At 45.1% G+C, this 23,755-nt stretch overlaps 1 protein-coding gene across 1 annotated transcript; it reads left to right on the top strand.

The window, feature by feature from the left end:
* The first annotated feature begins 550 nt into the window (after positions 1-550).
* Positions 551-22,454, top strand: LOC145356885 (hyaluronidase PH-20-like). The gene is made up of 4 exons (XM_080209858.1): positions 551-591; positions 7,292-8,275; positions 16,834-16,923; positions 21,685-22,454. The coding sequence occupies exons 2-4, from the start codon at positions 7,313-7,315 to the stop codon at positions 22,000-22,002; spliced, it is 1,371 nt and encodes a 456-aa protein (XP_080065984.1). The 5' UTR covers positions 551-591; positions 7,292-7,312; the 3' UTR covers positions 22,003-22,454.
* The last annotated feature ends 1,301 nt before the right edge of the window (positions 22,455-23,755 follow it).

Raw genomic sequence — 23,755 nt, 5'->3', positions numbered from 1 at the left:
CTTTTGAATACGCACTTAACTGACATTTACTAAGTTGTCCTCGCAGAACAGAGGATGCCACGACTTGGGAGGGAGAGAAATATTTATAAAAAAACACTTCTCTTGAGGTTGCAAGGTTTGTCTACTTCTGGTTACTGCTACCTTCCAAACCACTAGGAACATATTTATTGGAATGTTGTGTTATCCGGAAAATTCCAGTAAAGCCTCAGCTATGGATTCAGTGAACTAATTTCCAGCTGCACAAACTTCACATCCTGTGAAGTAAAACTCATCAGAAACATCAAGAAACTTAATAAACAATCTATAATAAAAAATATGTGTAATAATGTCGTGTAATTTTAGACGGCTGATCTTTCACAACAGCTGGAGCCAAATGCTACTAATGGTTAACAGGTTTACAGTCATCCCACACATCTCTATTTAGCAATGTCACACCCGTCATCTAAATGATCCAACATCCGACGCAGACTGACTCAAAGGGAATTATATAAATATGCTTACAACCTGACTTGATGCTCAGAACAATCTGAAGCAGATCAACAAACACCAGGAGAGCTCCAAGTGGATACCTTCAAAAGTAGCCAGAGGAAGGTAAATTTAACATTCAAGCTGCTAGCTCAGTTCTCTGTCATTAAAGGGCAACTGTACTGCAGTTCTCAGTAATCTTAGATGTGGTCTCTTGATTGATATGTAAACAAAAAGGCAATAGATTGAATTCTTTATCGATAGATTAGCCTTTCTCAGGGCTAAAATGAAAGAGCAAGTTATCAGGACTAATTGGATGGTTAAACTTTCACAAAGGGCTGTCAGGGACAGATTGGGCTGAATGACTGTTTCTTGTGTTGTGTACTTCTACCTTTTGATAAAGCTAGCTCACAATTTAAAATTAAATGCGCTTGTATGTTTGGAACTTTTTAATGCAAGCATGAGCTGATCCGATGTATGTACCTTCAGTGGGTCTATCTGCGTATCCTGCATATGCACGGTTGAGCCAGTTCATTTATTGAGATGTTCTTCATTGCTTTACGCAGGGTTTTTGGTCACTTGTGTTCTTAGTCAGAGTTTGAGTTCGTTACATCTAAAAGTTGAGCCCCCTGGAGTCCCGGATTTAGTCACTGGGGAATACGTTACTTTGATCAATTTAATCTGTAGTCTTTATATTTATTATTGGTTATAGTGACCTCTTCAGGACTATAGCAGTAGAGGGATTAATTGGATGGGAAAACTTTTACAAAAGGCAGTCAGGGACACATTGGGCTGACTGGTCTTTTGCTGTGCTGTATGCTTCTACATTTTGACAAAACTGATTTGGTTTTCAAATGAGTCCCTGCTTTGAAGCAGTACAGACAGGCAGCACTGAGTTACTGGGTAATAAATTAGGCTCAATGTTACATGAAATTTGGGTGCCACCATGAGAGTTTTACAAACTTTTTTTTTATTCATTCATGGCACATGTGTGTCGCTGGCTGGCCAGCATTTATTGCCCATGCCTAGTTGCCCTAGAGAAGAAGAGGCTTGTTAGGCCAGAGGACAGTTGAGAGTCAATCTATTGCTATGGCTCTGGAGTCACATGTAGACCAGACCAAGTAAGGTCGGCAGGTTCCTTTGTCTGAAGGATGTTAGTGAACCACATGGGCTTTTCTGACAATCAACACTGGTTTCATGGTCATCAGTAGGCTCTTAATTCCAGATAGTTTTTGTTGAATTCAAATTCCACCACCTGTTGTGGCAGGATTCGAACCCAGGTGCCCAGAACATTAGCTGAGTTTCTGGATTAATAGTCTAGTGATGATAACACTAGCCCATCGCCTCCCCTTGTGGGGCAAATCAGTATTGGTGCAGGTTTTAGCCTGCACACCTAATGAATGTCTATTAGATATATGCAGAGCGTATGGATCAGGACAATCAGTCATGTGCACAACATGGATTTTGATGCCAGGGCTACCATTTTTGGAGCTCAATGGCTCTAGTTAGTATCCACACATAACCACACACAGCTGAAGTTCAGCACTGGGAACATCCCCTCAGCAGCTCTATTCAAAGTGATTATCAACTGTTTATAGGTTAATTGGTGATAGATTTCTTCCAGTTCTTCCTCTGACTCTACAAGTTTTGTTTCTTTCCGTATTTCATAGAATCATAGAATCCCTACAATGCAGAAGGAGGCCATTTGGCCCATCAAACCTGCATCTACAACAATCCCGCCTAGGCCCTATTCCCGTAACTCACATATTTACCAATTTGGCACGGTCAATCCACCTAACCCGCACATCTTTGGACATTTGTTTCACTTTGCAGAGGTCCACAGGGAGTGGAGCAGAAACAGAAGGAGTTTTTGGTGACTTCAAGGCTTCTGCACAAAACCAGTTGCCCCCCCCAGATGTGGAGGCAGTGGTCAGCATCCCCAACTTAACTTGGGGGGAGAGCAGCTACTGCACAGAGCGAGATAAGTTGCAGGAAGCAGTAGGGGAGAAGGGGTCTCAGTAAGAAGCAATATCCAGGTGCAGGGAAGAGAATTTTCTACCTGAATGTCAGTGAATAATAGCGCATGAGACATCTGCTTCAGTAAGGAGATCCATCGTCTCTTCCCATTATTGCCATAACTGTAATCTCAGATAGAGCAAAAACTACATTACCGGTAGTTCTGAAAGTTATCAGTGCGATGGCCTTTATGCATCTTGCTCCTTCCAGGCTGAAACTGGAGTCATTTGTAACATCATCACTCAATTTGCCGTTGGCTGTTCTGTGAAGTATGTCACTTGAAGCTCTTTATTCAAACAGAGCTAACCAGAGATGCCAGAGATGAGCAGGCAGTGTGAACATAGGGTTTCATTAGGCTTTCCCTTGTTACAGAGTTCCATTGGCTGCAAGTACATCACTTTTGCAGGTGTTTGCAGCCTGTGGTGTTTTGTAACTTTGCAGGTGCCGCATTTCCCATCTCCCCGATGCTGGAACTGAAAAGGATTCCACTCCCTTGCCATGTGTGACCACAGACAGCAAATCATACAGGTCAGGGCTGGTATCTTGGCAGCAGTCAAGTTGCCATTGCTCTGCACTAGCCCACCCTGCCAGCCGCATTTGAACCACCAATGGTAAACCAGACAGCAGCCACTAGGTGGCAAGGACTATCTGCTGACGCCTTCAGTGTTGAATTTGTGCATGCATGGGCACATGGGAGTTGGCTTACAAGCTTCTGCTCCCGGGACCGCTCTGGTGAACGTTAGCGGGAGAGCTGCAGTGCCCAGCAAAGCAGATTCATGGTGGTCTGCTGTAGGCTGCATAACCTCAGCTTTACGAAGCAATGTCCCTTGCCACCTGTTGTATGAGGAGAGGCTGAGAGGCTTGAAACATGGACAAGAGGAGGAGGAGAAAGAGGAAGGGAGGAGACAACCTCCAAAATCCCCTTTTTTGCCTATGATGCCTCTCAAAAAACTCATCGAAGTCTGATACTAAGAACCACAAATTCTCACAAGCATTCTCGTTACACTGTTACTTGGCCACAATGCAAAAATAAAAAATCACCACAAAGTAAACATTCCAAACCAAATTTATAAATGAAAAAAAAATGCCACATTGCATCCAGAAGTCAGCAATGATACTTGTGCATTCCCTGAGTGCCTGCCTTCCCTGTGACTGTCTAACCGAGTGCTTCTACGCAGTGTAAACCCAGTGGCTGCAGCACACCTGCTGACTGCTGGCTTCCAATGGACAAGACTGCAGAGGACTCTGGAGGGCAACCAACTGGACATTTCAACTCAGAGGTGCCTTCTGTGGCAGCAGTAGTCGAGGCTCCTTCCCCACAACAGATAGAAGACGCCTCTCCTCCTTTCCATCTGCTCCCCCAGGGTTTACCAAAGGAGTCTATTTGCAGCTCAGATTAGCTTGTGTTTCCACCACTCTGGAACAGTGTGTTACCAGACAGGCATCTGCACTTGCTGTTTGATCTTAATGTAGCTCAACGTAATGCAAAAAGTGAGATTAAATCGATAATCTACATCAGGGGGCAAAGTGGCACAGTGGTTAGCATTGCTGCCTCACAGCTCCAGGGGCCCAGGTTTGATTCCCGGCTTGGGTTATTGTCTGCGTGTGTTTCCTCCAGGTGCTCCGGTTTCCTCTCACAGTCCAAAGAATGTGCAGGTTAGGTGCGTTGGATGTGCTAAGTTGCCCCTTAGCATCCCGGGATGAGTAAATTAGAGGGATTAGTGGGGTAAATAAATTGACCCTTAGTGTCCTGGGATGTGTAGTTTAGAGGGATCAGCAGGGTAAATATGTGGGATTAAGGTGATAGGACCTGGGTAGGACTATTGTCAATGCAGACTTGATGGGCCAAATGGCTTCCTTCTGCAATGGGTTTCTATAATTCTATGATCATCAGTGATGTACAATCAGGTGACAGCAGAGTAGGCTGAGAGATAGTTCTATGTGGACCTGTGGTGGGCAACACAAACATAGCTCATCTGGGTTCCAAGTATGGCCCCCCAAGACATTTTGCTAACCATTGCCTATTTGCAGGGTTGCCACACTCTGCTGGTTTCTATCCTTTTTTTCCTATTGGTATTACTAAAGTGATATGCACATAAAGCAAGGGCAAGTGGATGAAGTACACCTTTAAACCCGCAGTCCAGACCCCACAAAATCAACAGTGTAGATCCCTTCAAATCTGCAATCCAGACATCCAGCCAAACTGACACAAAACAAATTCTCGGCCTTGCTCCCAACAACTTTATAGAATCATAGAAACGCTACAGTGCAGAAGTAGGCCATTCAGCCCATCAGGTCTGTACTGACAACAATCCCACCTAGTAACCCCACATATTTACCCTGCTAATCCCTCTAACCTAAACATCCCAGGACACTAAGGGACAATTTAGCATGGCCAATGCACCTAACCTGCATATTGTGGGATTGTGGGAGAAAACCGGATCACCCAGAGGAAGCCCACGCAGACACGGGGCGAATGGGCAAACTCCACACAAACAGTGACCCAAGCCAAGAATCGAACCCAGGTTCCTGGAGTTGTGAGGCAGCAGTGCTCACCACTGTGCCACCGTGCCGTCCAATTTCTTGGATCTCCTCTATTGTTGAAGCTCTATCTAAAAGATATTAATTTCCTCTTTCATGCATTTCTTATTTCCCTTTGCTCAAGCCAATCATAAAAGTTTACATCAAGTTTTACAGCATGGAAACAGGCCCTTTGGCCCAACTTGTCCATGTCTAGATATGAACCCTAAATATGAATGTTTGTCCAATGCATGAGGAGACTCTTCCAACATCTTTCTTCCAGTTTCTGACAGAATGCAATAAAAAGCTTGACCAGCTACCCATCCCTTACCTATAACTTTCAGCATACCTCAGGCATAACCTAATTTAATTTCTTTATCTTTTATTCATTCTGTCATCCCAGCTCCACTGAACTTGTCTTTATTGTACCCTCCAAATGTGCCACCCAACACACCCTTCATCATTGCTGCAAGCTCACTGTGTTGACATCCACTACCGGCATGCCCGCTGGAGCGGGCGCGACTCACGGAACGGCATTCTCTGTTGGCTTCGGGTGGGATCTTAATGCCTCGGGCGGGCATGGCGAAAAAATTCCGGCAATCGTCTCTAACTCTACCTCATGTTATCTAAGTACGGGCAGTAATCGGGCAAATGTCTTCCCTTGTGTCGAACTCATATGACTTCTATTCCACTGATTTACAAAACATCAGTCCTGGGACCTGACTCCAACCTCAGCTCAGTCTACGACCCTGTGTAAAGCTGGACTCTTCAATACCTGAGCAGAGAGTAATGATGAGGCACAGCACATACAGGAAGAGCAAGCACAATTTTCCAGAACAACTTTATATGCTGCAACCAAGATAATGCCATACATGCCATACAACTTTTATCCCTGAAAGTTGGGAATCAAGTAGATAGGGTTGTTAAGAAGGCATACGGTGTCTTGGCGTTTATTGGTAGGGGGATTGAATTTAGGAGTCGCAGCGTCATGTTGCAACTGTACACAACTCTGGTGCGGCCGCACTTGGAGTACTGTGTGCAGTTCTGGTCCCCACATTACAGGAAGGATGTGGAGGCTTTGGAGAGGGTGCAGAGGAGGTTTACCAGGATGTTGCCTGGTATGGAGGGGAGGTCCTATGAGGAGAGACTGAGGGATTTGGGGTTGTTTTCGCTGGAAAGAAGGCGGCTAAGAGGGGATCTTATTGAAACATATAAGATGATTAGAGGTTTAGATAGGGTGAACAGTGATAGCCTTTTTCCTCGGATTCAGAAAGCTAGCATGAGGGGGCATGGCTTTAAATTAAGGGGGGGTAGTTATAGGACGGATGTGAGGGATAGGTTCTTTACCCAGAGGGTGGTGAGGGATTGGAATGCCCTGCCTGCTGCGGTTGTAAATGCGCCTAGTTTGGGGGCGTTTAAGAGATCCGTGGATAGGTTTATGGACGAAAAGGGATTGGTTTAGGTTAGTGGGTCATTGTTTTTTAACTGGTCGGCGCAACATCGTGGGCCGAAGGGCCTGCTCTGCGCTGTAATGTTTTATGTTCTATGTTCTATGTTCTATGTAGATAGTAAAGATAGGAACCACATCTATAATTTCTGAAATCTCTGTAGTTACGTTTAGGGGAATGCAGGCATGTAGAAGATGGAGAGTAAAGAAAAAATAAAAAGTTTGCATTAATATAGCTCATTTGGAATGTTTAGTGCAAGTCCACCAGCCAGTTTATACACAGTAAGTACCACAACTAGTAACTAAATGCAACTTTTTTTGTCATAAAGATATTAATTATCATTTTATTAGCTTCTGTTTCTGTCGTGCTGAAAGACTTGAAGTTCTTCCTATATAAATATAGAACAGGCAGGCTTGATGGGCTGAATGGCCTCCTTCTGTACTGTAGGACTTTATGACTTGTATTTATACATCACATTCTATGATCTCAAGTTGTCCCAGGACAGCCAATGAAATTTTCTGAAGTGCAGTCCCCGTTGGGACTATTAATATGAACCATTAATGCACTCAGACCAAATTATTGTATGTTTTTCTCCAAGGCAATTATTGAATGGAACGCATGAAAATTTAATACGAGTACATGTGCCCACAGTGTATTTTGCAGTTCCAACGACTCAACCTCTTATCTGATCAACTGGGAGATTACATTCTTTTGTTGGTATATCAGGCTTGGCAATAAGGGGCAATGTGCTACACAATAATGCCTGGTTTTACATTTCAAATGGGGTTTAATGTGTACATTTTCAAACGATCTATTTTTGTTTCTGCCTACTTTTTCTTTAGAAGCTGCAAGTAACCATTCCCATGATGGACCCATTCAACCTTTTCCGAGGTTTTAGCGGCTGCACTTACGGTTTGGTCACTTTTTGGCACCTCTCATTGGTTCCGCTTTGTATCAGCCAGCCCCAACTTCAGACTGCACTTCCACTCAGAGAGGACTTCCCATTCCTCGCGGTGTGGAATGCACCCACGGAGATGTGCACAAGGAAGTTTGGGCTGGCTTTTAACCTGACGTCTTTTCCGATCGTATCGACCACGCGGAGAAGCCTGTTTCAGCAGGACATTCGGATCTTCTACCACCACATGCTCGGTTACTACCCTCACTACGACGAGACGACGGGGCAGGAGATCGATGGCGGCATCCCGCAGCAGGTTAAGATGGATGAGCACTTGCAAAAGGCTGAGCAGGATATCCAGGACTTAATCCCGTCCAACAATTCCAATGGGTTAGCGGTTATTGACTGGGAACACTGGAGGCCCGTCTGGAGCCGAAACTGGCACCACAAGTTAATCTACCAACGCCAGTCCATCGAGTTAGTTCAGCAGAAGGACCTTTCCTTGACTTGGCGAATGGCAGCCAGAATTGCCATGGCACAATTTGAAGAATCAGCGAAAGAATTTCTATTAAAGTCCCTGCAGCTGGGAAAGAAACTAAGGCCAAAACAGTTATGGGGATATTACTTGTTCCCCAATTGTTACAACTATTTGCACAAGAATAGGAATGGAACCTACACAGGGGTGTGTCCACCACGGGCAATATCACGGAACAATGAACTGCTCTGGTTATGGCAAGAAAGCACGGCTCTCTACCCAAGCATTTATCTGTCTAGAATATTCAAGTCTTCCGACAATGCAAAGCTCTTTGTGCAGCACCGTATCCAGGAGGCAATGAGGGTGGCAGCACTTTCCAAGGAGAACTATTCTCTCCCAGTCTATCCTTACACCAGAATACTCTACCGTAACTCGATGAATGAAACCCTCTCTGAGGTAAGAAGAAGATAAACGGTGAGCTAACGTCAGAATCTAACGACAAATCTGAAGCGGAATTTAATTGGCAAGCTCTGTGAAGCCAGTTGTTGAGGTTGTGTAGTGTCTGATGTAAAATGGCAATGAGTTGCATTTACGTGACGCCTTTTAATACGGAAAGGTTTCAAGGAAGTGTAATCGGAAGAAAGTTAACACTGAGATAAAGGAGATTTTGGGGCAGGTAACCAAAGGCTTAGTCAAAGAGTAAGGTTTTAAGAAAGAGGGTGTAGGTTTAAGGTGAGAGAGGAGAGATACCAAAGAGTCCAGAGGGGCAATTTTTGTCACGCAATGGGTAATGAGTGTCTGAAATGAGCTGCCAGAGGCAGCAGTAGAGGCGAGTACAATGTTTTCTTTTAAAAACCAATTAGATAGTTACATGGGTAAGATGGGTATAGAGGGATACAGAAATCATAGAAATCATTGAAATCCTACTTTACAGAAAGAGGCCATTTGGCCCATCGAGCCTATACTGACCACAATCCCACCCAGGCCCTAACCCCTTATCCCTATATATTTTACCCACTCGTCCCTCTAACCTACACGTGTCAGGACACTAAGAGGCAATTTTAGCGTGACACATCAACCTAACCCGCACATCTTTGGACTAAATATGGGATATGGGCCAAACTTGGGACTAGCTTAGGGTTAAAACAAGGGGCAGCATGGACAAGTTGGGCTGAAGGGCCTGTTTCCATGCTGTAAACCTCTATGACTCTATAAATGGATTAGGGAGCACTAGCATAGTGGTAACGTTACTGGATTCATAATTCAGAGCCTGAACTGATACTCTAAGGATTTGAATTCAAATCCTACCATGGGGGAAAGATGGAGGAATACCTTAGGATCCCACAGTGCAGAAGGAGGCCATCCAGCCCATCGAGTCTGCACCAACCACAATCCCACACAGGCCCCCTCCCTGTAATCCCATATATTTACCCTAGTTAGTCCCCCTGACACTAAGGAAAAATTTAGTATGGCCAATCCACCTAACCCGCACATCTTTGGATTGTGGGAGGAAACCGGAGCAGCCGGAAGAAACCCATGCAGACATGAGGAGAATATGCAAACTCGAAACCGACAGTGACCCAAGCTGGAAATTGAACCCGAGTCCCTGGCCCGATGAGGCACCAGTGCGAACCACTGTGCCACAAAAATTCAATTAATTAGTAAATATGGAATGAAATGCTAGTCAATAATAATCATGAAAGAAATAGTTTGCTATGGTTTATTAATAACTTTCAAGGGAGGAAATCCACCATTCTTTCCTGGTCTGGTCCATAGTAATGTGGTTGATGAAATAGCTCCTCAGAGGCTGGTGTTCCTTCACCTGATTTGTTTTATTTACAAACTCAATTCTACTCCTAAATCAGAATTCAGAAGATCACTAACCCTAACATTCCCCATAATACATACAGATGACGTTCCCTGATTGGTTGGGCAACCATTATCTCAATCAGGTACTCCAAGAAGCCAACCTCATGGGCCTTGTTGATCACTGCAGTTAACTTTTAATTCTTAGCAAAACCCTTAACAGGATAAAGCATTGTGGTTGTACCTACTCTAGATGGACTGCAGAAAAGGCAACTCACCACCATGTATTCAAGGGCAATGACGTTTTTTAAACTTATTAGTCGCAAGCTGCCTTACATTAACACTGCAATGAAGTTAATGTGAAAATCTTCTAGTTGCCAAACTCCAGCGCCTGTTTGCACACACTGAGGGAGAATTTAGCATGGCCAATCCACCTAACCAGCAGGGTCTTTCAGGCCGTGGGAGGAAACCAGAGCACCCCAGAGAAAACTCACGCAGACACAGGGAGAATGTGCAGACTCCACACAGACAGTGACCCTAGCCCGGAATCAAACCTGGGTCCCTGGCGCTGTGAGGCAGCAGTGCTAACCACTGTGTCATCATGCCTTGCCAATGATGATCACAGCCTGAGAATGAACAAGAGAAAGTTGGAGAGAGATTTTAATAAAGTAAAATTCGTAAACCATGCAATGAATCCTTGATCCTTGTTTATTCTCCAGTAAAAAGTCTGACAACACCATACCAAAAGGACTATTCTCCAGTAGACAGGGGAGTTCAGTCGCTCCTCTTCTGCTTGTCTATTACCAGGGAGTGAAGTACAAGTATCATTGACTCCGAGATCCCTACCTTGGGCAGGAAGTCATGCATGGTACAAATAAAACTATGGAAAGGGAAGGGTAAATAAAGCAGCAACCCATTTCAGACATAATAATATAGGAACTGAATGCCAATACAAATAGACACTCAGGCTGCGGTTTTCTCATTATTGGTCAGCTGGGATCTAGCGGTAAACCCGGGCAGCGTGATATATTATTTGTATAATTTTCAATCACATCTAAGGTCATTTTCCATGATCTGTGGTGAGATTTCACTTGTATTCTATTTGCTTTTTTATGCTGCTGCACAGTGCCAGGGCAAAGGACAGTAACACTTAGCAATGGTAGCAAAATAACAAGAGACAGCAATTAGTGATTGACAGTGCCAAGGGGTGCAGTGGGCAGCCAGGGGTCGCCACGGGTAGCTGTACATAGTGGAAATGTCCTGAATCAGGAGCAGGTAGCCGGCACTGCCAAAGCTCTTGTATTTGCCTGGAATTCTTCTGATATTTGACAGTGCAGAATATTTCAATCCAGAAAGGCAGGTGGTGAAGGAATAATGCTGGCATTCAGTCTCTCCATTCATAAACTCTTCTTTACAGAGCAATTTTACGGATGTCATGGTAACACAGTGGTTAGCACTGCTGCTTCACAGCTCCAGTGTCCTGGGTTCAATTCAGGGCTCAGGTCACTGCTGTGTGGAGTTTGCACATTCTCCTCATGTCTGCGTGGGTTTCCTCCGGGTTCTCCGGTTTCCTCCCACAGTCCAAAGATGTGCGGGTTAGGTTGATTGGCCGTGCTAAGAAATTGCCCCTTAGTGTCCAGGGATGTGTAGGTTAGAGGGATTAGTGGGTATAATATGTAGGGATGTGGGGGTAGGGCCTGGGTGGGATTGTGCTCGGTGCAGACTCGATGGGCCGAATGGCCTCTTTCTGCACTGTAAGGTTCTATGATCTATGATTCCTCCCATTTCCACCCTTCTCACCCCTCCCCCTTCCCCCACTTCCAGAGCCACTAAAAACATGCAACTCCAAAACCCAATCACCACATGTTCACTCTGCTCAGTAGGGGGGCACATGTGAATCTCCAGTTGATGTCCATCACCTCAATGTGATTAAAGCTTCAATTAATAAATGTAATTAACATCGAGGTATATAAAATACCAAAAGGGATTGATAAAGTCAAGTTACACCAAGCATTTCCTCTTATGGGGCGATCTAGAACTAGGTACAGGTTGAGAGGTGGGAGATTTAGAACTGAGATAAGGAGGAATTACTCCTTCGCAATGGGTGGTGAATGTGTGGAACTCACTGCCCCACAGCGCGGTGGAATCTGAATCAATGGATGGTTTCAAGAAGGAGCTAGACATATTTCTGATTTTAAAAATGGGTGAAGGGGATATGGGGAACAGGTAGGAAGGTAGATTTGAGACCAGGGAGAGATCAGCCATAATCTGATTAAATGGTGGAGCAGGCTTGAAAGGCTAAATTGCCTACTTCTGCTCCTAAGTCCTCTGCTCCCATCGAAGGGCTGAGTCTGGTGCTTGACAGTGGCGTCATCACCCTTTTAGAGGTATTTGCATAAAAGTTTTGCATGAACCGCTGGTCCAATGGGGAACTGAGTCAGGTCTCGCTTAGACTTGCCTAGACTTTCCCAGCAGTCGAAGATTTGGGCCTGAGGAGTTTAAGACCCTTTTCTTTGCTCTGTAATGTATATGGTTGTTCTGTTAATTAAACTGTTAGTTCAGTTGGAGTTCAAGCCTTACCTTGCTACACTACATTGACAATACCAATGGCACGGTGGCACAGTTGGTAAGCACTGGTTGCCTCCCAGCGCCAGGGACCCGGGTTCAATTCCCAGCTTGAGTCACTGTCTGTGCAGAGTCCATGTGTTTCTCCCATATCTGCATGGGTTTCCTCCGGATGCTCCAGTTTCCTCTCACTGTCCGAAAGACATGCTGGTCAGGTGCGTTGGCCATGCAAAATTCTCCCCCCAGTGTACCCGAACAGACACTGGAATGTGGTGACTCAGGGATTTTCACACTAAATCCATTGCAATGTTAACGTCAGCTTACTTGTGACTAATAAATGAACTTTAGTTTAAGGAGCTGCACTAGGTAACAGTTAATAGTCCAGATGTACAATACTTAGTATTCAAGAAGAACAGCAGAAAAGGCAGGATCAAATACTTTACCATACTGTGTGAGGAAAGTAAAACTCTCCTTTGGGTTTATATCACAGACGGTTTTGACTTGATGCTTTACAGCTCTGTGCAGGGTCCCTCAGGCAATGCGTTACTGTGAGATCAACCTTTTTATTTCCACCTCTTTCCCTTCCTGATGCCCACTCTCTGACCACCCAACCACTCTGCATGTTATTGTTCACATGACCATACTGTGGACTGAGGTTCGAGTTCCAGCGTTGGCTGGCGCTGAACCTAGTTACCGACATCATTTTGATGAATTGCGCCAGTCAGTTGGCAAACATTATTCCAGCGTGGAAACACTTAACAACTTCAACCACAGTTGCCATGCCAACAAAGCTGAACCCTTAGTTCTCAGAATCGTATCGTTGGGATATGCTTTTTCCTTCCAGTCGGTGCTGTCATCCTTTTCTCCGTGAGATAATCAGGGACCGTTTGTTTGCCTGGCGATTATAAAAGATCAAACAAACCCTGGTACAAGAGAAATCCATCAAAGTTCATCCCTCGAGCACATTAACTCATTTCCTTCAAATTCAAACGCTCTTAATGATTTTTCCTGTGCTACTCCAAGTTTAGTCCAAATATTTCGCACTCCATAAGTATTTTATTTTCTGTTATCTGTTTGCCCTGCTTTTCTGGCTTACTTTTAAGTAATATTGTGCATTTATCTTATCTACTTCACTGAACAGGGAGGGCTGGTGGAGCAATAATTGGCTGCTCTGCCTCCAACTTCAGAACTCAATGGCTAAGGTTTCTCAAGCAGCCAGAGAAGTTTAATGTCAGCCTACGAATCCTTTCAACAAATGTCAACGGCAGAGTGAGAGGGATTCCCGGTCAGCCACAAGATCATAGAGTCATAGAATCCCAACAGTGCAGAAGGAGGCCGTTCGGCCCATCGGATTCTGCACTGACTTTCCAATACCGCAACTTACCCAGGCCCTGAACGCACAACTCCACTTATTTACCCTGTTAATTCCAAAGTCCAAAGATGTTAGGTGGATTGGCCATTCTAAACTGGCCCTTGGTGTCGGGGGGTTAGCAGGGGGGGTTACTGGAATAGAGCCTGGGTGGGATCATGGTCAGTAGGCCAAATGGCTTCCTTCGGCACTGTAGGGGCTCTATGATTCTAGGGATTCTATGATAATTCCCCCAATCTATACAACTTGGGACACTGAGGGGCAATTTAGCACGGCAGTCCACCTAACCTGCACATCTTTGGATGTGCAAGAAATTACTTTGGGGCCCCTATCATTACTATCCATAACTCCAGTCTGCAACATGCAAGTAAAATTGTATGTTGCCGGCCATAGTAACTCAGACTCTTGGTTCACATGACCATACTATGGTTTGAGAACTTAGAATGCAAAAGCAGGGATGTACTGCTGAGGCTTTATAAGACTCTGGTCAGACCATATTTGGAAAATTGTGAGCAACTTTGGGCTCCGTATCTAAGGAAGGGAGTGCTGGCCTTGGAGAGGGTCCAGAGAAAGCTCACGAAATGGTTCCAGGAATGAAAAGTTTGACATACGAGGAGTGTCTGAGGACTCTGGGTCTGTACTTGATGGTGTTTAAAAAGATGGGGGGAGCGGGGGGAGATCTCATTGAAACTTACAGAATACTGAAAGGCCTGGGATAAAGTGGATATGGGGAAGATGTATCCATTAGAAGGAGAGACTAGAATCCGAGGGCAGACTCAGAGTAAAGGGACAACCCTTCAGAATCGAGATGAGGAGGAATTTTTTCGGCCAGAGGGTGGCGAGTCCATGGAAGGCATTGCCACAGAAGGTTGTGGAGGCCAGGTCATTGAGTGTATTTAAGACAGGGATAGAAACATTCTTGATTGGTAAAGAGATCAAAGGTTACGGGAAAAGACAGGAAATTGAGAAACTTATCAGCCATGATTGAAAGGTGGAATGGACTCAATGGGCCGAATGGCCTAATTCTGCATCCATATCTTACGGTCTTATAGACTCTGGGTGCCTTGTAACAATTCCATTAAATATTTTTTGATACATTAGGTGGGATTTTCCAGTCACTCTCGCCCTGAAACCACAGAATCCCACCCAAGGTCAACAGTCCTTTCTCTGGTCCTCCCATCGACCGTTATGATTCCCATGGTGGGTGAGACAGGAAAATTTGCCCATTGAGTTCCACTCTTTAGTTGTCCTCTCCCTCATTCGCAAGCCTTGAACTTCTTGAATTTTTCTTTGCAGTTTATCTGCTCGACACTTCACAGGGAGTAGTCTGTCACTCTTCATAGAGTCCCTAAGTATAGAAGGAGACCATTCAGCCCATCGATGTCTGTACCAACCATAATCCCATCCAGGTCCTATTCCTATAACCCCACTTATTTACCCTGCTAATCCCCCTGACACTAAATGGGAATTTAGCGTGGCCAATCCACCTAACTCGCACATCTTCGGAGTGTGGGAGGAAACTGGAGAACCCGGCGGAAACCCAGACACGGGGAGAAAGTGCAAACTCCAAGGCCAGAATTGAACATGGATCTGTGGCGTTGTGAGGCAGCAGTGCTCAACACTGCGCCATCCTGTATTCTCTGTATTTGCGTTTGACTCTTTCCAATGCATGCAAAGTGCTGCTTTTATAACCAGCTAATGGTTGGAATGTCATCTGATTTGATACAAATGACTGTGGAATGATTGGGACTAGAATACTGTTTTCAATCATGACGTGTCAACAGCATGTTTAAATTCCTATTGCGAAAGAGAAAGAAGGACTTACCAGATGTCTCAATGTGCTTTACAGCAAGTGAAATACTTTTCAACGTGTAGCCACCACTGTAATATGGAAAACTTGGCAACAAAATGCACCCAGAAAATCCCATAAACAACAATGTGATTGTGACCAGATATTCTGCTTGTAGTGATGTTGAATGAAGGGTTAATATTGTTTAAGCATTAGTGTCACAAGTAGGCTTACATTAACACTGCAATGGAGTTACTGTGAAAACCCCCTAATCGCCCCGCTCTGGCGCCTGTTCGGGTACACTGAGTGGAGAATCCAGCATAGCCAATGCACCTAACCTGCACGTCTTTCAGACTGTGGGAGGAAACCGGAACACCAGGAGGAAACCCGCACAGATATGGAGAGAAAGTGCAGACTCCATACAGACAGTGACCCAAGCTGGGAATCGAACCCAGGTTCCTGGCGCTGTGAGGCGGCACTGCTAATCACTGTGCCACCCAATTGGTCAGGGAATCACAGAGAACCTCTACAAAATAGTATCGTGGGACTTTTTATATTCACCCAAACAGAACAGATGAGGCCTCGGTTTAATATCACATCCAAAAAAAAACCACCTCTGACAGTGCAGTGCTTCCTCAGTACTTCTCTGGCTTGTCAGTCTTTTTGATTTGATTTGATTTATTATTGTCACATGTATTAGTAAACAGTGAAAAGCATTGTTTCTGGCATACCATACAGGCAAAGCATACTATTCATAGAGAAGGAAAGGAGAGAGTGCAGAATGTAGTGTTACAATAATAGCTAGGATGTAGAGAAAGATCAACTTAGTGCGAGGTAGGTCCATTCAAAAGTCTGATGGCAGCAGTGAAGAAGCAATTCTGAGTCAGTTGGCACATTACCTCAGACCTTTGTATCTTTCTCCTGATGGAGGAAGGTGGAAGAGAGAATGTCCAGGGTGCGTGTGGGTCCTTAATTATGCTGGATGCCTTTCTATGGCAGCAGGAAGTGTAGACAGTGTCAATGGATGGGAGGCTGGTTTGAGTGATGGACTGGGCTTCATTCATGACTCTTTGTAGCTTCTTGCGGTCTTGGGCAGAGCAGGAGCCATACCAAGCTGTGATACAAGCGGAAAGAATGCTTTCTATGTTGCATCTGTAAACTCTGTAGCCTGGAGAGAAACCAACGTGTAATCAGTATTTTTATTGGATTGGTTGTAAGGCAGTCAAAGGGTTTTTGTAGGGGCAAATAAGAATTCTTTTGGTTTATGCAGTTTCCCAGTTAAAGCTGCCTGTTGCAATTGAAGTCATGGCATATCTTTGTGGTGGGAAGACGAACAAAACACAACATAGACTTTGTAAGTTATGACATGGGAGCTCATTTGTTTTTACTCAAACAGTTTAGAAGCCTTTGCCAAATTGACTTAGTAAAGATTTTCCACGACGGGTCTCTTCATATTAAGAATTAACTTCATGAAATCTTCCCCAGGCCGATCTTGTAAGTACGATTGGAGAAACTGCATCTCTTGGAGCAGCTGGGATCATTGTTTGGGAAAGCTCAAACAGAACTCAAAATGAAGTAAGATTTTCTTCCAAATTTTTCATTTTTCATGATCCATATTGCTAAGAGGATGTCCATAGTAGTGTCCTTTTATGTAGTCATGTCACAGTAAAAGGAAATTTGTGATTACATTAACCCCTTCACCTGTAAACAGTCAACAAAACAGAAGCGATCCACTGTGGCTCAATAACACTGGGTGAGTAAGTCTGAAATTTGTATGGTAGTCATGGAAAAATACCTGGTGGTAAGAGTGTGCCGAACATTCATTATAGAAGGAGGTCACTCAGCCCTTCAAGTCTGTGCTGGTTCTTTCAGGGGCAGGCACTGGTGTAATGGTATTATCGTTGTGCGCCTGTAGGACTCAGCAGGACTGTAGGTCTGGAGTGTGTTTGCTTCAATGCAAGAAGTATAACAGGTAAGGCAGATGAACTGAGAGCTTGGATTACTGCATGGAATTATGATGTAATTGCAATTACGGAGACATGGTCAAAGAAGGGACAGGACTGGCCACTTAACATTCCAGGATATCATTGTTTTAGATGGGACAAAAGGGAAAACAAAAGAGAGGGGGAGTTGAACTGCTGATTAGCGAGCAGATCATAGCTATGAGGGAGGATACATTGGAGGGATCTTGCAGTAAGACATTATGGATGGAGTTCAGGAGTAAGAAGGGTGAAATCACAATGTTGGGGGTGTATTATAGACCTCCCAACAGCCCGCAGGAAACAGAGGAGCAGTGGTGTAGTCAGATACTGAAAAGGTGTGAAAAAAGCAGGGTAGTTGAGATGGGTGACTTTAACTTTAACAGGTTAGCTCTGCTGCCTCAAGGCGCCAGGGACCCAGGTTCAATTCTGGCTGCAGGTCACTTACTGTCTGTGTGGAGCTTGCACATTCTCCCTGTGTCAACGTGGGTTTCTTCCGGGTACTTTGATTTCCTCCCATGGTCCAAAGATGTGAGAGTTAGGTTGATTGGCTATGCTAAATAAACCCTAGTGTCAGGGGGATTATCAGGGTAAATATGAAAGGTTATGGGAATAGGGGTTGGGTGGGATTGTGGTCAATGCAGACACAATGGGCTGAATGGCCTCCTTCTGCACTGTAGGGATTCTATGGATTCTATGAACTTCCCCCATATTGACTAGGAATCCCTTACAGACAGGGTTCGAATGGAGAGAAATTTGTTAGCTGTGTCCAGGAGGGCTTTTTGATACAGTATGTTGACAATCCGACCAGCCAGGGGACCATAATAGACTTGATACTGGGGAATGAGTTGGGCCAGGTGATTGATGTTTCAGTAGGGGAGCATTTTGGGCTTAGTGACCATAATTCCATCAGATTTTACGTAGTCGTGGGTAAGGACAGGAGTGACCCTTAGGTGAGGGTGCTTAATTGGGTGAGGGCCGATTGCATCCAAATTAGACAGGAACTGGGCAATGTGGTTTGGGGGTGGCTATTTGAGAACAAATCCATGTCTGGCATGTGGGATGCTTGCAAAAGCCAGTTGACTGAAGAGCAGACAGGCATGTCCCCGCAAAATTGAAGCATAGAATTGGCAGGTTTCGAGAACCGTGGATGACAAGAGAAATTGCAAGCTTAATCAAAAGGGAAAAGGAAGCATATGATAGGTCTAGGAATCTAAAAACTACCAAAGCCCTTGAGGAGTATGGTGTAAGTAGAAAGGAACTTAAACATGAAATTAGGAGGGCTAAAAGGGACCATGAAATGTCTTTACTAAATAGGGTCAAGGAGAATCCCAAGGCTTTATTGGTTACTAGAAACAAGACGGTAGCAAGAGGAAGAGTAGACCCATTCAAGGACAATGGAGGGAAGTTACGCATGGAACCACAGAAAGTGGGTGAAATCCTTAATAACTACTTTGTATTAGTATTCACCAAGGAGAAGGACATGATGGATGTTGAGGTCAGGGATAGGTGTGGGAACACTCTGGAAAACATCAATATACCAAAGGAGGAAGTGTTGAGCATCCTAAATTGCATTAAGGTAGACAAGTCCCCAGGGCCAGATGGGATCTATTCCAGGTTACTGCAGGAGACAGAGGGAGAAATAGCTGGGTCCTTAACAGATATCTTCGCATTTCTTTGACCACAGGCAAAGTTCCAGAGGACTGGAGAATAGCTAATGTTGATCCCTTGTTTAGAAAGGAAGAAGGGATAATCCAGGAAATTATAGGCTGATGAGCCGGACTTCTGTGGTGGGGAAGCTGTTGGAGAAGATACTGAGGAACAGGATATATGCACATTTGGAGGAAAATGGTCTAGTTAGTGACAGACAGCATGGCATTGTACAGGGAAGGTCATGTCTCACCAACTTGGTTGAGTTTTTTGAAGAGATGACAAAGAAAATTGATGAGGGAAGGGATATCAATGTAGTTTATATGAACTTTAGTTAGATGTTTGACAAAATTTCAAGTTCAAGGGGGATATGTGTTGGGGACTTTTCATGCAGAGAATGGTGAGTACCTGGAGCGCGCTGCCAGAGAAGGTGGTGGATGCAGGCACATTAGCAACATTTAAGAGGCATCTGGATGGGTACATGAGTAGGGAGGAAATAGAGGGATACGGACTGAACAAGGACGGAAGTTATTTTTTTAGTTAGGGAATCATGATCAGCACAGGCTTGGAGATCTGAAGGGCCTGTTCCTGTGCTGTACTTTTCTTTGTTCCCTTTGTTCTTTGTAATACTCTGGGGGCCTGAGTTTGAATTCCACAATGGCAGATGTTTGAATTCAGCAAAAATCTGAAATTAAAAGTCAAATGATAACCATTGCCAATTTGTCATAAAAACTAATGACCTTCAGGGAAGAAAATCTGCCATCCCTACCTGTTCTGACCTACATGTGACTCCAGACCCACAGCAATATGATTGACTCTTAATTATAGTCGGATGCGCAATAAATGCTAGCCTAGCCAGCGACATCCACATTGAATGAATGAATAAAAAATTGTACAAAACTTCTGCTAAGGTTAATGTTGTACAAACCAACATGAACCTTCATCGTAGACCTAATGTCTATGTTTCTTCATCTATACACATGCCGTGTTTGTGAACCCAACTCGCCACTCACCTGATAACGGAACAGTGCTCTGAAAGCTCGTGATTCCAAATAAACCTATTGGACTTTAACCTGGTGTTGTGAGACTTCTTACTGTGCCCACCCCAGTCCAATGCCGGCATCTCCACATCATTATTAGGGCAAATCAGCTGCAGGCAGTTTGGGCGAGTCACGTGCCTGTTAGAGCATTTCAGCGAGTTTAATGCAGTTCGCCTGGTTACCATGGAGGGGAAGCCAAGTTAGCACTTTCAGGTGTGCTGATGGAGGGGGGAAGGGGGATTTGTGTCTCTGTGTTGAACAGGGGCAGAGGAGAGGAAGGGTCAAGTCACTCAGCAATCGGGGCCGGGGGATGGGGGGCGGTGGGGAGAATGAGGAGGGCCATGTACAGGGAAGTCTGGGGAGGGTGAGGGGAAGTAAGGGAGTCAGTAATGTTGAGGGGATCCCCAGTGTCTGTGAGGGGGCGGGGGAGGCTGTATCTGGCCGACCTGTGGATGGGGGGGGGCAGATTTCTGTTCAGAGAGCTGCTGATTTTGTGCTTTCTCTGTGCATAAGCAGTTTGTGGCTCCAATCGAACTGCTGGCTCAGGAAATTTGGCAAGCCAAGCATAGGCCCATTGCCCTCGGGAGGGAATTTCCAGCCTTGGGACGATCCCAGCTGGAAAATCCCACCCAACTTGCATCCTTCTGCGTCTTGGTACCTCTCTTACTAAATGTATCACATCCCCAGTGAAAGGGTGGCTCAGGGCCTACTCACTGTTCAATGCTGCCAACATTCAACCTTTTGGGAGAGTGTGGGTATGACCAGGGGTGGCTTCTATTTCCAATCACTATGCAAATTACTGTGGGGCAGCATGGTGGCCCAGCGGTTGGCACTGCTGTCTCACAGCGCCACAGACCCCAGACTCAATTCTGAGCTCAGGTCACTGTCTGTGTGGAGTTTGGACGTTCTTCCCCTACCTGCGTTGGCTTCCTCAGAGTGATCCGGTTTCCTCCCACAGTCCAAAGACGTGCTAGTTCAGTGGGTTAGCCGTGCTAAATTCCCCCTTAGTATCAGGAGTATTAAATATGTGGGGAATAGGGCCTGGGTGGGGTGGTGGTCAGAGCAGACTCGATGGGCCGAATGGCCTCCTTTTGCACTGCAAAGATTCTATGATTCTATTAACAGAAGTGTCATGTCAGCATTTAAGGGGATGAATGCATGGTCTGCCCTTGCAGTACTGGGCAGCACTGTAGAACAGTGGTTAGCACTGCTGACTCACAGCTTCAGGGGCCTGGGTTCAATTCCTGGCTTGGGTCACTGTCTGTGTGGAGTTTGCACATTCTCCCCGAGTCTGCGTGGGTTTCCTCCGGATGCTCTGGTTTCCTCCCACAGTCCAAAGATGTGCGGGTTAGGTGGATTGGCCATGCTAAAAATTGCCCCTTAGAGTCGTGAGATGTGTAGATTAGCGGGAGCAGGGCCTGGGTGGGTTATGGTCGGTGCAGACTCGATGGGCCAAATGGCCTCCTTCTGCACTGTAGAGTTTCTATGATTTACTTTTGGAATTCTGTTGAGTTGTTCCACTGTCGCTCCCTGCCCCATCAGGAGTGAATGTTCCTTTTTAACTGGGTTGTTGAACTTGTTGTCGGGAACGTAATTGCAGCTGACTGGATTTACTGCTTTGTGTTGTAACCTTCAGCATGCTCACCAATCCTTGTTGTCTCCCGCAGCATACCTGCACACTGCTGCAGGGTCTGGTCGACGATACCCTGAATGCCTACATCTTGAACGTGACACACGCGGCGAGGCTCTGCAGCTGGCTGCTGTGTCGCAACAAGGGCAGATGCTTAAGGAAGAACTGGGAGTCCAGAGACTACCTCCACTTGAACCCCAACAACTTCAAGATACGCAGGGATGAGGACGGATATCTTGCAGTCATTGGGCAAGCATCACTGAAGGATCTGGAGTACATGACAAAGAAATTCACCTGTCAGTGCTACGTGGGAAAGAACTGCAACTCTCCTTCTCCCGGATACTGGTATGACTGAACTCTGCGTTGATACAGTCTTCAAGGAATGATTGACAATTATTGGGATATACAGGGGTCAGAGTTCATGTTAAAGACAGAGATTTCACAAAATACACTATGGCTCATGAAGAGAGATCAGTTTGTTCAGTGGTTCTGCTGAAAAATGGGTATGTGTGAATATGATACAAATCTTGCATTTATATCACAGTTTTCACTACCAGACATCTCACAGCACTTTACAGCCAATGAGGTCATTTTTGAAGGGTAGTCAGCTGTAGGAAGCACAGCAGCGAATTAGCACACACTCAGGTAACCTGCTCCTTTCCAATGCTTCTTGAGGGATGAATATTGGCCTGGGCACCTGGGATAACTGCCCTCCTCATCACCAGAAGAGTGGCAGGGGATCTTTTACATCCACCTGACCAAGCAGATGGAGCTTCAGTTTAAAGACAGCACTGCTGACAGTGTGGCTTTCCTTCCATACTATACTGGAGTGTTGTCATTGATTTTTGTTCTCCAGTCCCAGACTGTGTCACGTAGGGTCCCTACAGTGCAGAAGGAGGCTTCTCAATCCATCAAGCCTGGCCCGACAACAATCCTACTCAAGATTTATCCTTGTAACCCTGTGCATTTACCAGATAATCCCCATGACACTAGAGGCAATTTTAGCATGGCCAATCAAACTAACCTGCACATCTTTGGACTGTGGGAGGAAACTGGAGCACCCAGAGGAAGCTCACAGACATGGAGGTGAACTTGCGAACTCCATTCGGATAGTTACCCGAGGCTGGAATTGAACCCAGGTTCCTGGCACTGTGAAGCAACAGTGCTAACCATTGTGCCACCGTGCCGCATCTGGGATTGAGAGTGTTACCCAATCAGTCAAACCTGCCACTTACACTTCTGTGCATCCTGGAGAAGTATTTAAAGATTTTTACATGCACTGTTAAAGTGAAAAAGGATATTAAAATAGGTTTTGTTTTTGGTACTGGCTTCATTTCATGGTAACTGCCAGTCATGAAATCAATTATTAAATTGCTGTTCTGATTGACAGAAATAGAAAATAAAATGAAGGAAAATCCTTGAATTCCCTCACATCATTAAATTCTAAGGTATATATATATATTTTAATATTTTTGTTTTCAGTGTCATTGTAGGAAATTTTGATGGCAGAGGGAACATTTATTGGGTTTGTAAAATGATTCCTCAGAGGCTGTTGTCCCTTCACAATCCCTTAATGACAATGGCCTAGTGGTATTACTGCCAGATTGTTAATCCAGAAACTCAGCTAATGTTCTGGGGACTTGGGTTCGAATCCCGCCATAGCAGGTGGTGGAATTTGAATTCAATAAAAAATATCTGGAATTAAGAATCTGTAGATAGCCGTGAAACCATTATCAATTGTCAGGAAAAACCCATTGTTTGGTTCTTCCCTTCATGTTCAAACTATCCACCTCAGGTGGGGCCAAGTACAAAGGAGATTTATATCAGGCTGTGTATAAACACTTCCAAAAATTTCACAGTTACTTCCAGCACTTCCTGCCTCTTCTGATATAGTCATATTAGGGGCGGCACGGTGGCACAGTGGTTAGCACTGCTGCTTCACAGGGACCTGGGTTTGATTCCTGGCTCGGGTCACTGTCTGTGTGGAGTTTGCACTTTCTCCTCGTGTCTGCGTGGGTCTCCTCCGGGTGCTCCAGTTTCCTGCCACAGTCCAAAGATGTGCGGATTAGGTTGATTGGCCATGCTAAAAATTGCCCCTTAGTGTCCCG

Source organism: Carcharhinus amblyrhynchos, chromosome 22, assembly GCF_965287045.1.
Source record: "Carcharhinus amblyrhynchos chromosome 22, sCarAmb.v2.hapA, whole genome shotgun sequence".
Lineage (NCBI taxonomy): Eukaryota > Metazoa > Chordata > Chondrichthyes > Carcharhiniformes > Carcharhinidae > Carcharhinus > Carcharhinus amblyrhynchos.
The sequence above is the reverse complement of the archived record's forward strand: the minus strand, read 5'-3'. Positions and strand labels throughout refer to the sequence as shown.

Bases quoted from the DNA above. Each gene is read 5' to 3' on its own strand.
- LOC145356885 (XM_080209858.1), top strand. From the start codon at position 7,313: ATGATGGACCCATTCAACCTTTTCCGAGGTTTTAGCGGCTGCACTTAC. The intron at 8,276-16,833 runs GTAAGAAGAAGA...AATCTTCCCCAG, and splicing joins TGAATGAAACCCTCTCTGAG to GCCGATCTTGTAAGTACGAT. The intron at 16,924-21,684 runs GTAAGATTTTCT...TGTCTCCCGCAG, and splicing joins CAAACAGAACTCAAAATGAA to CATACCTGCACACTGCTGCA.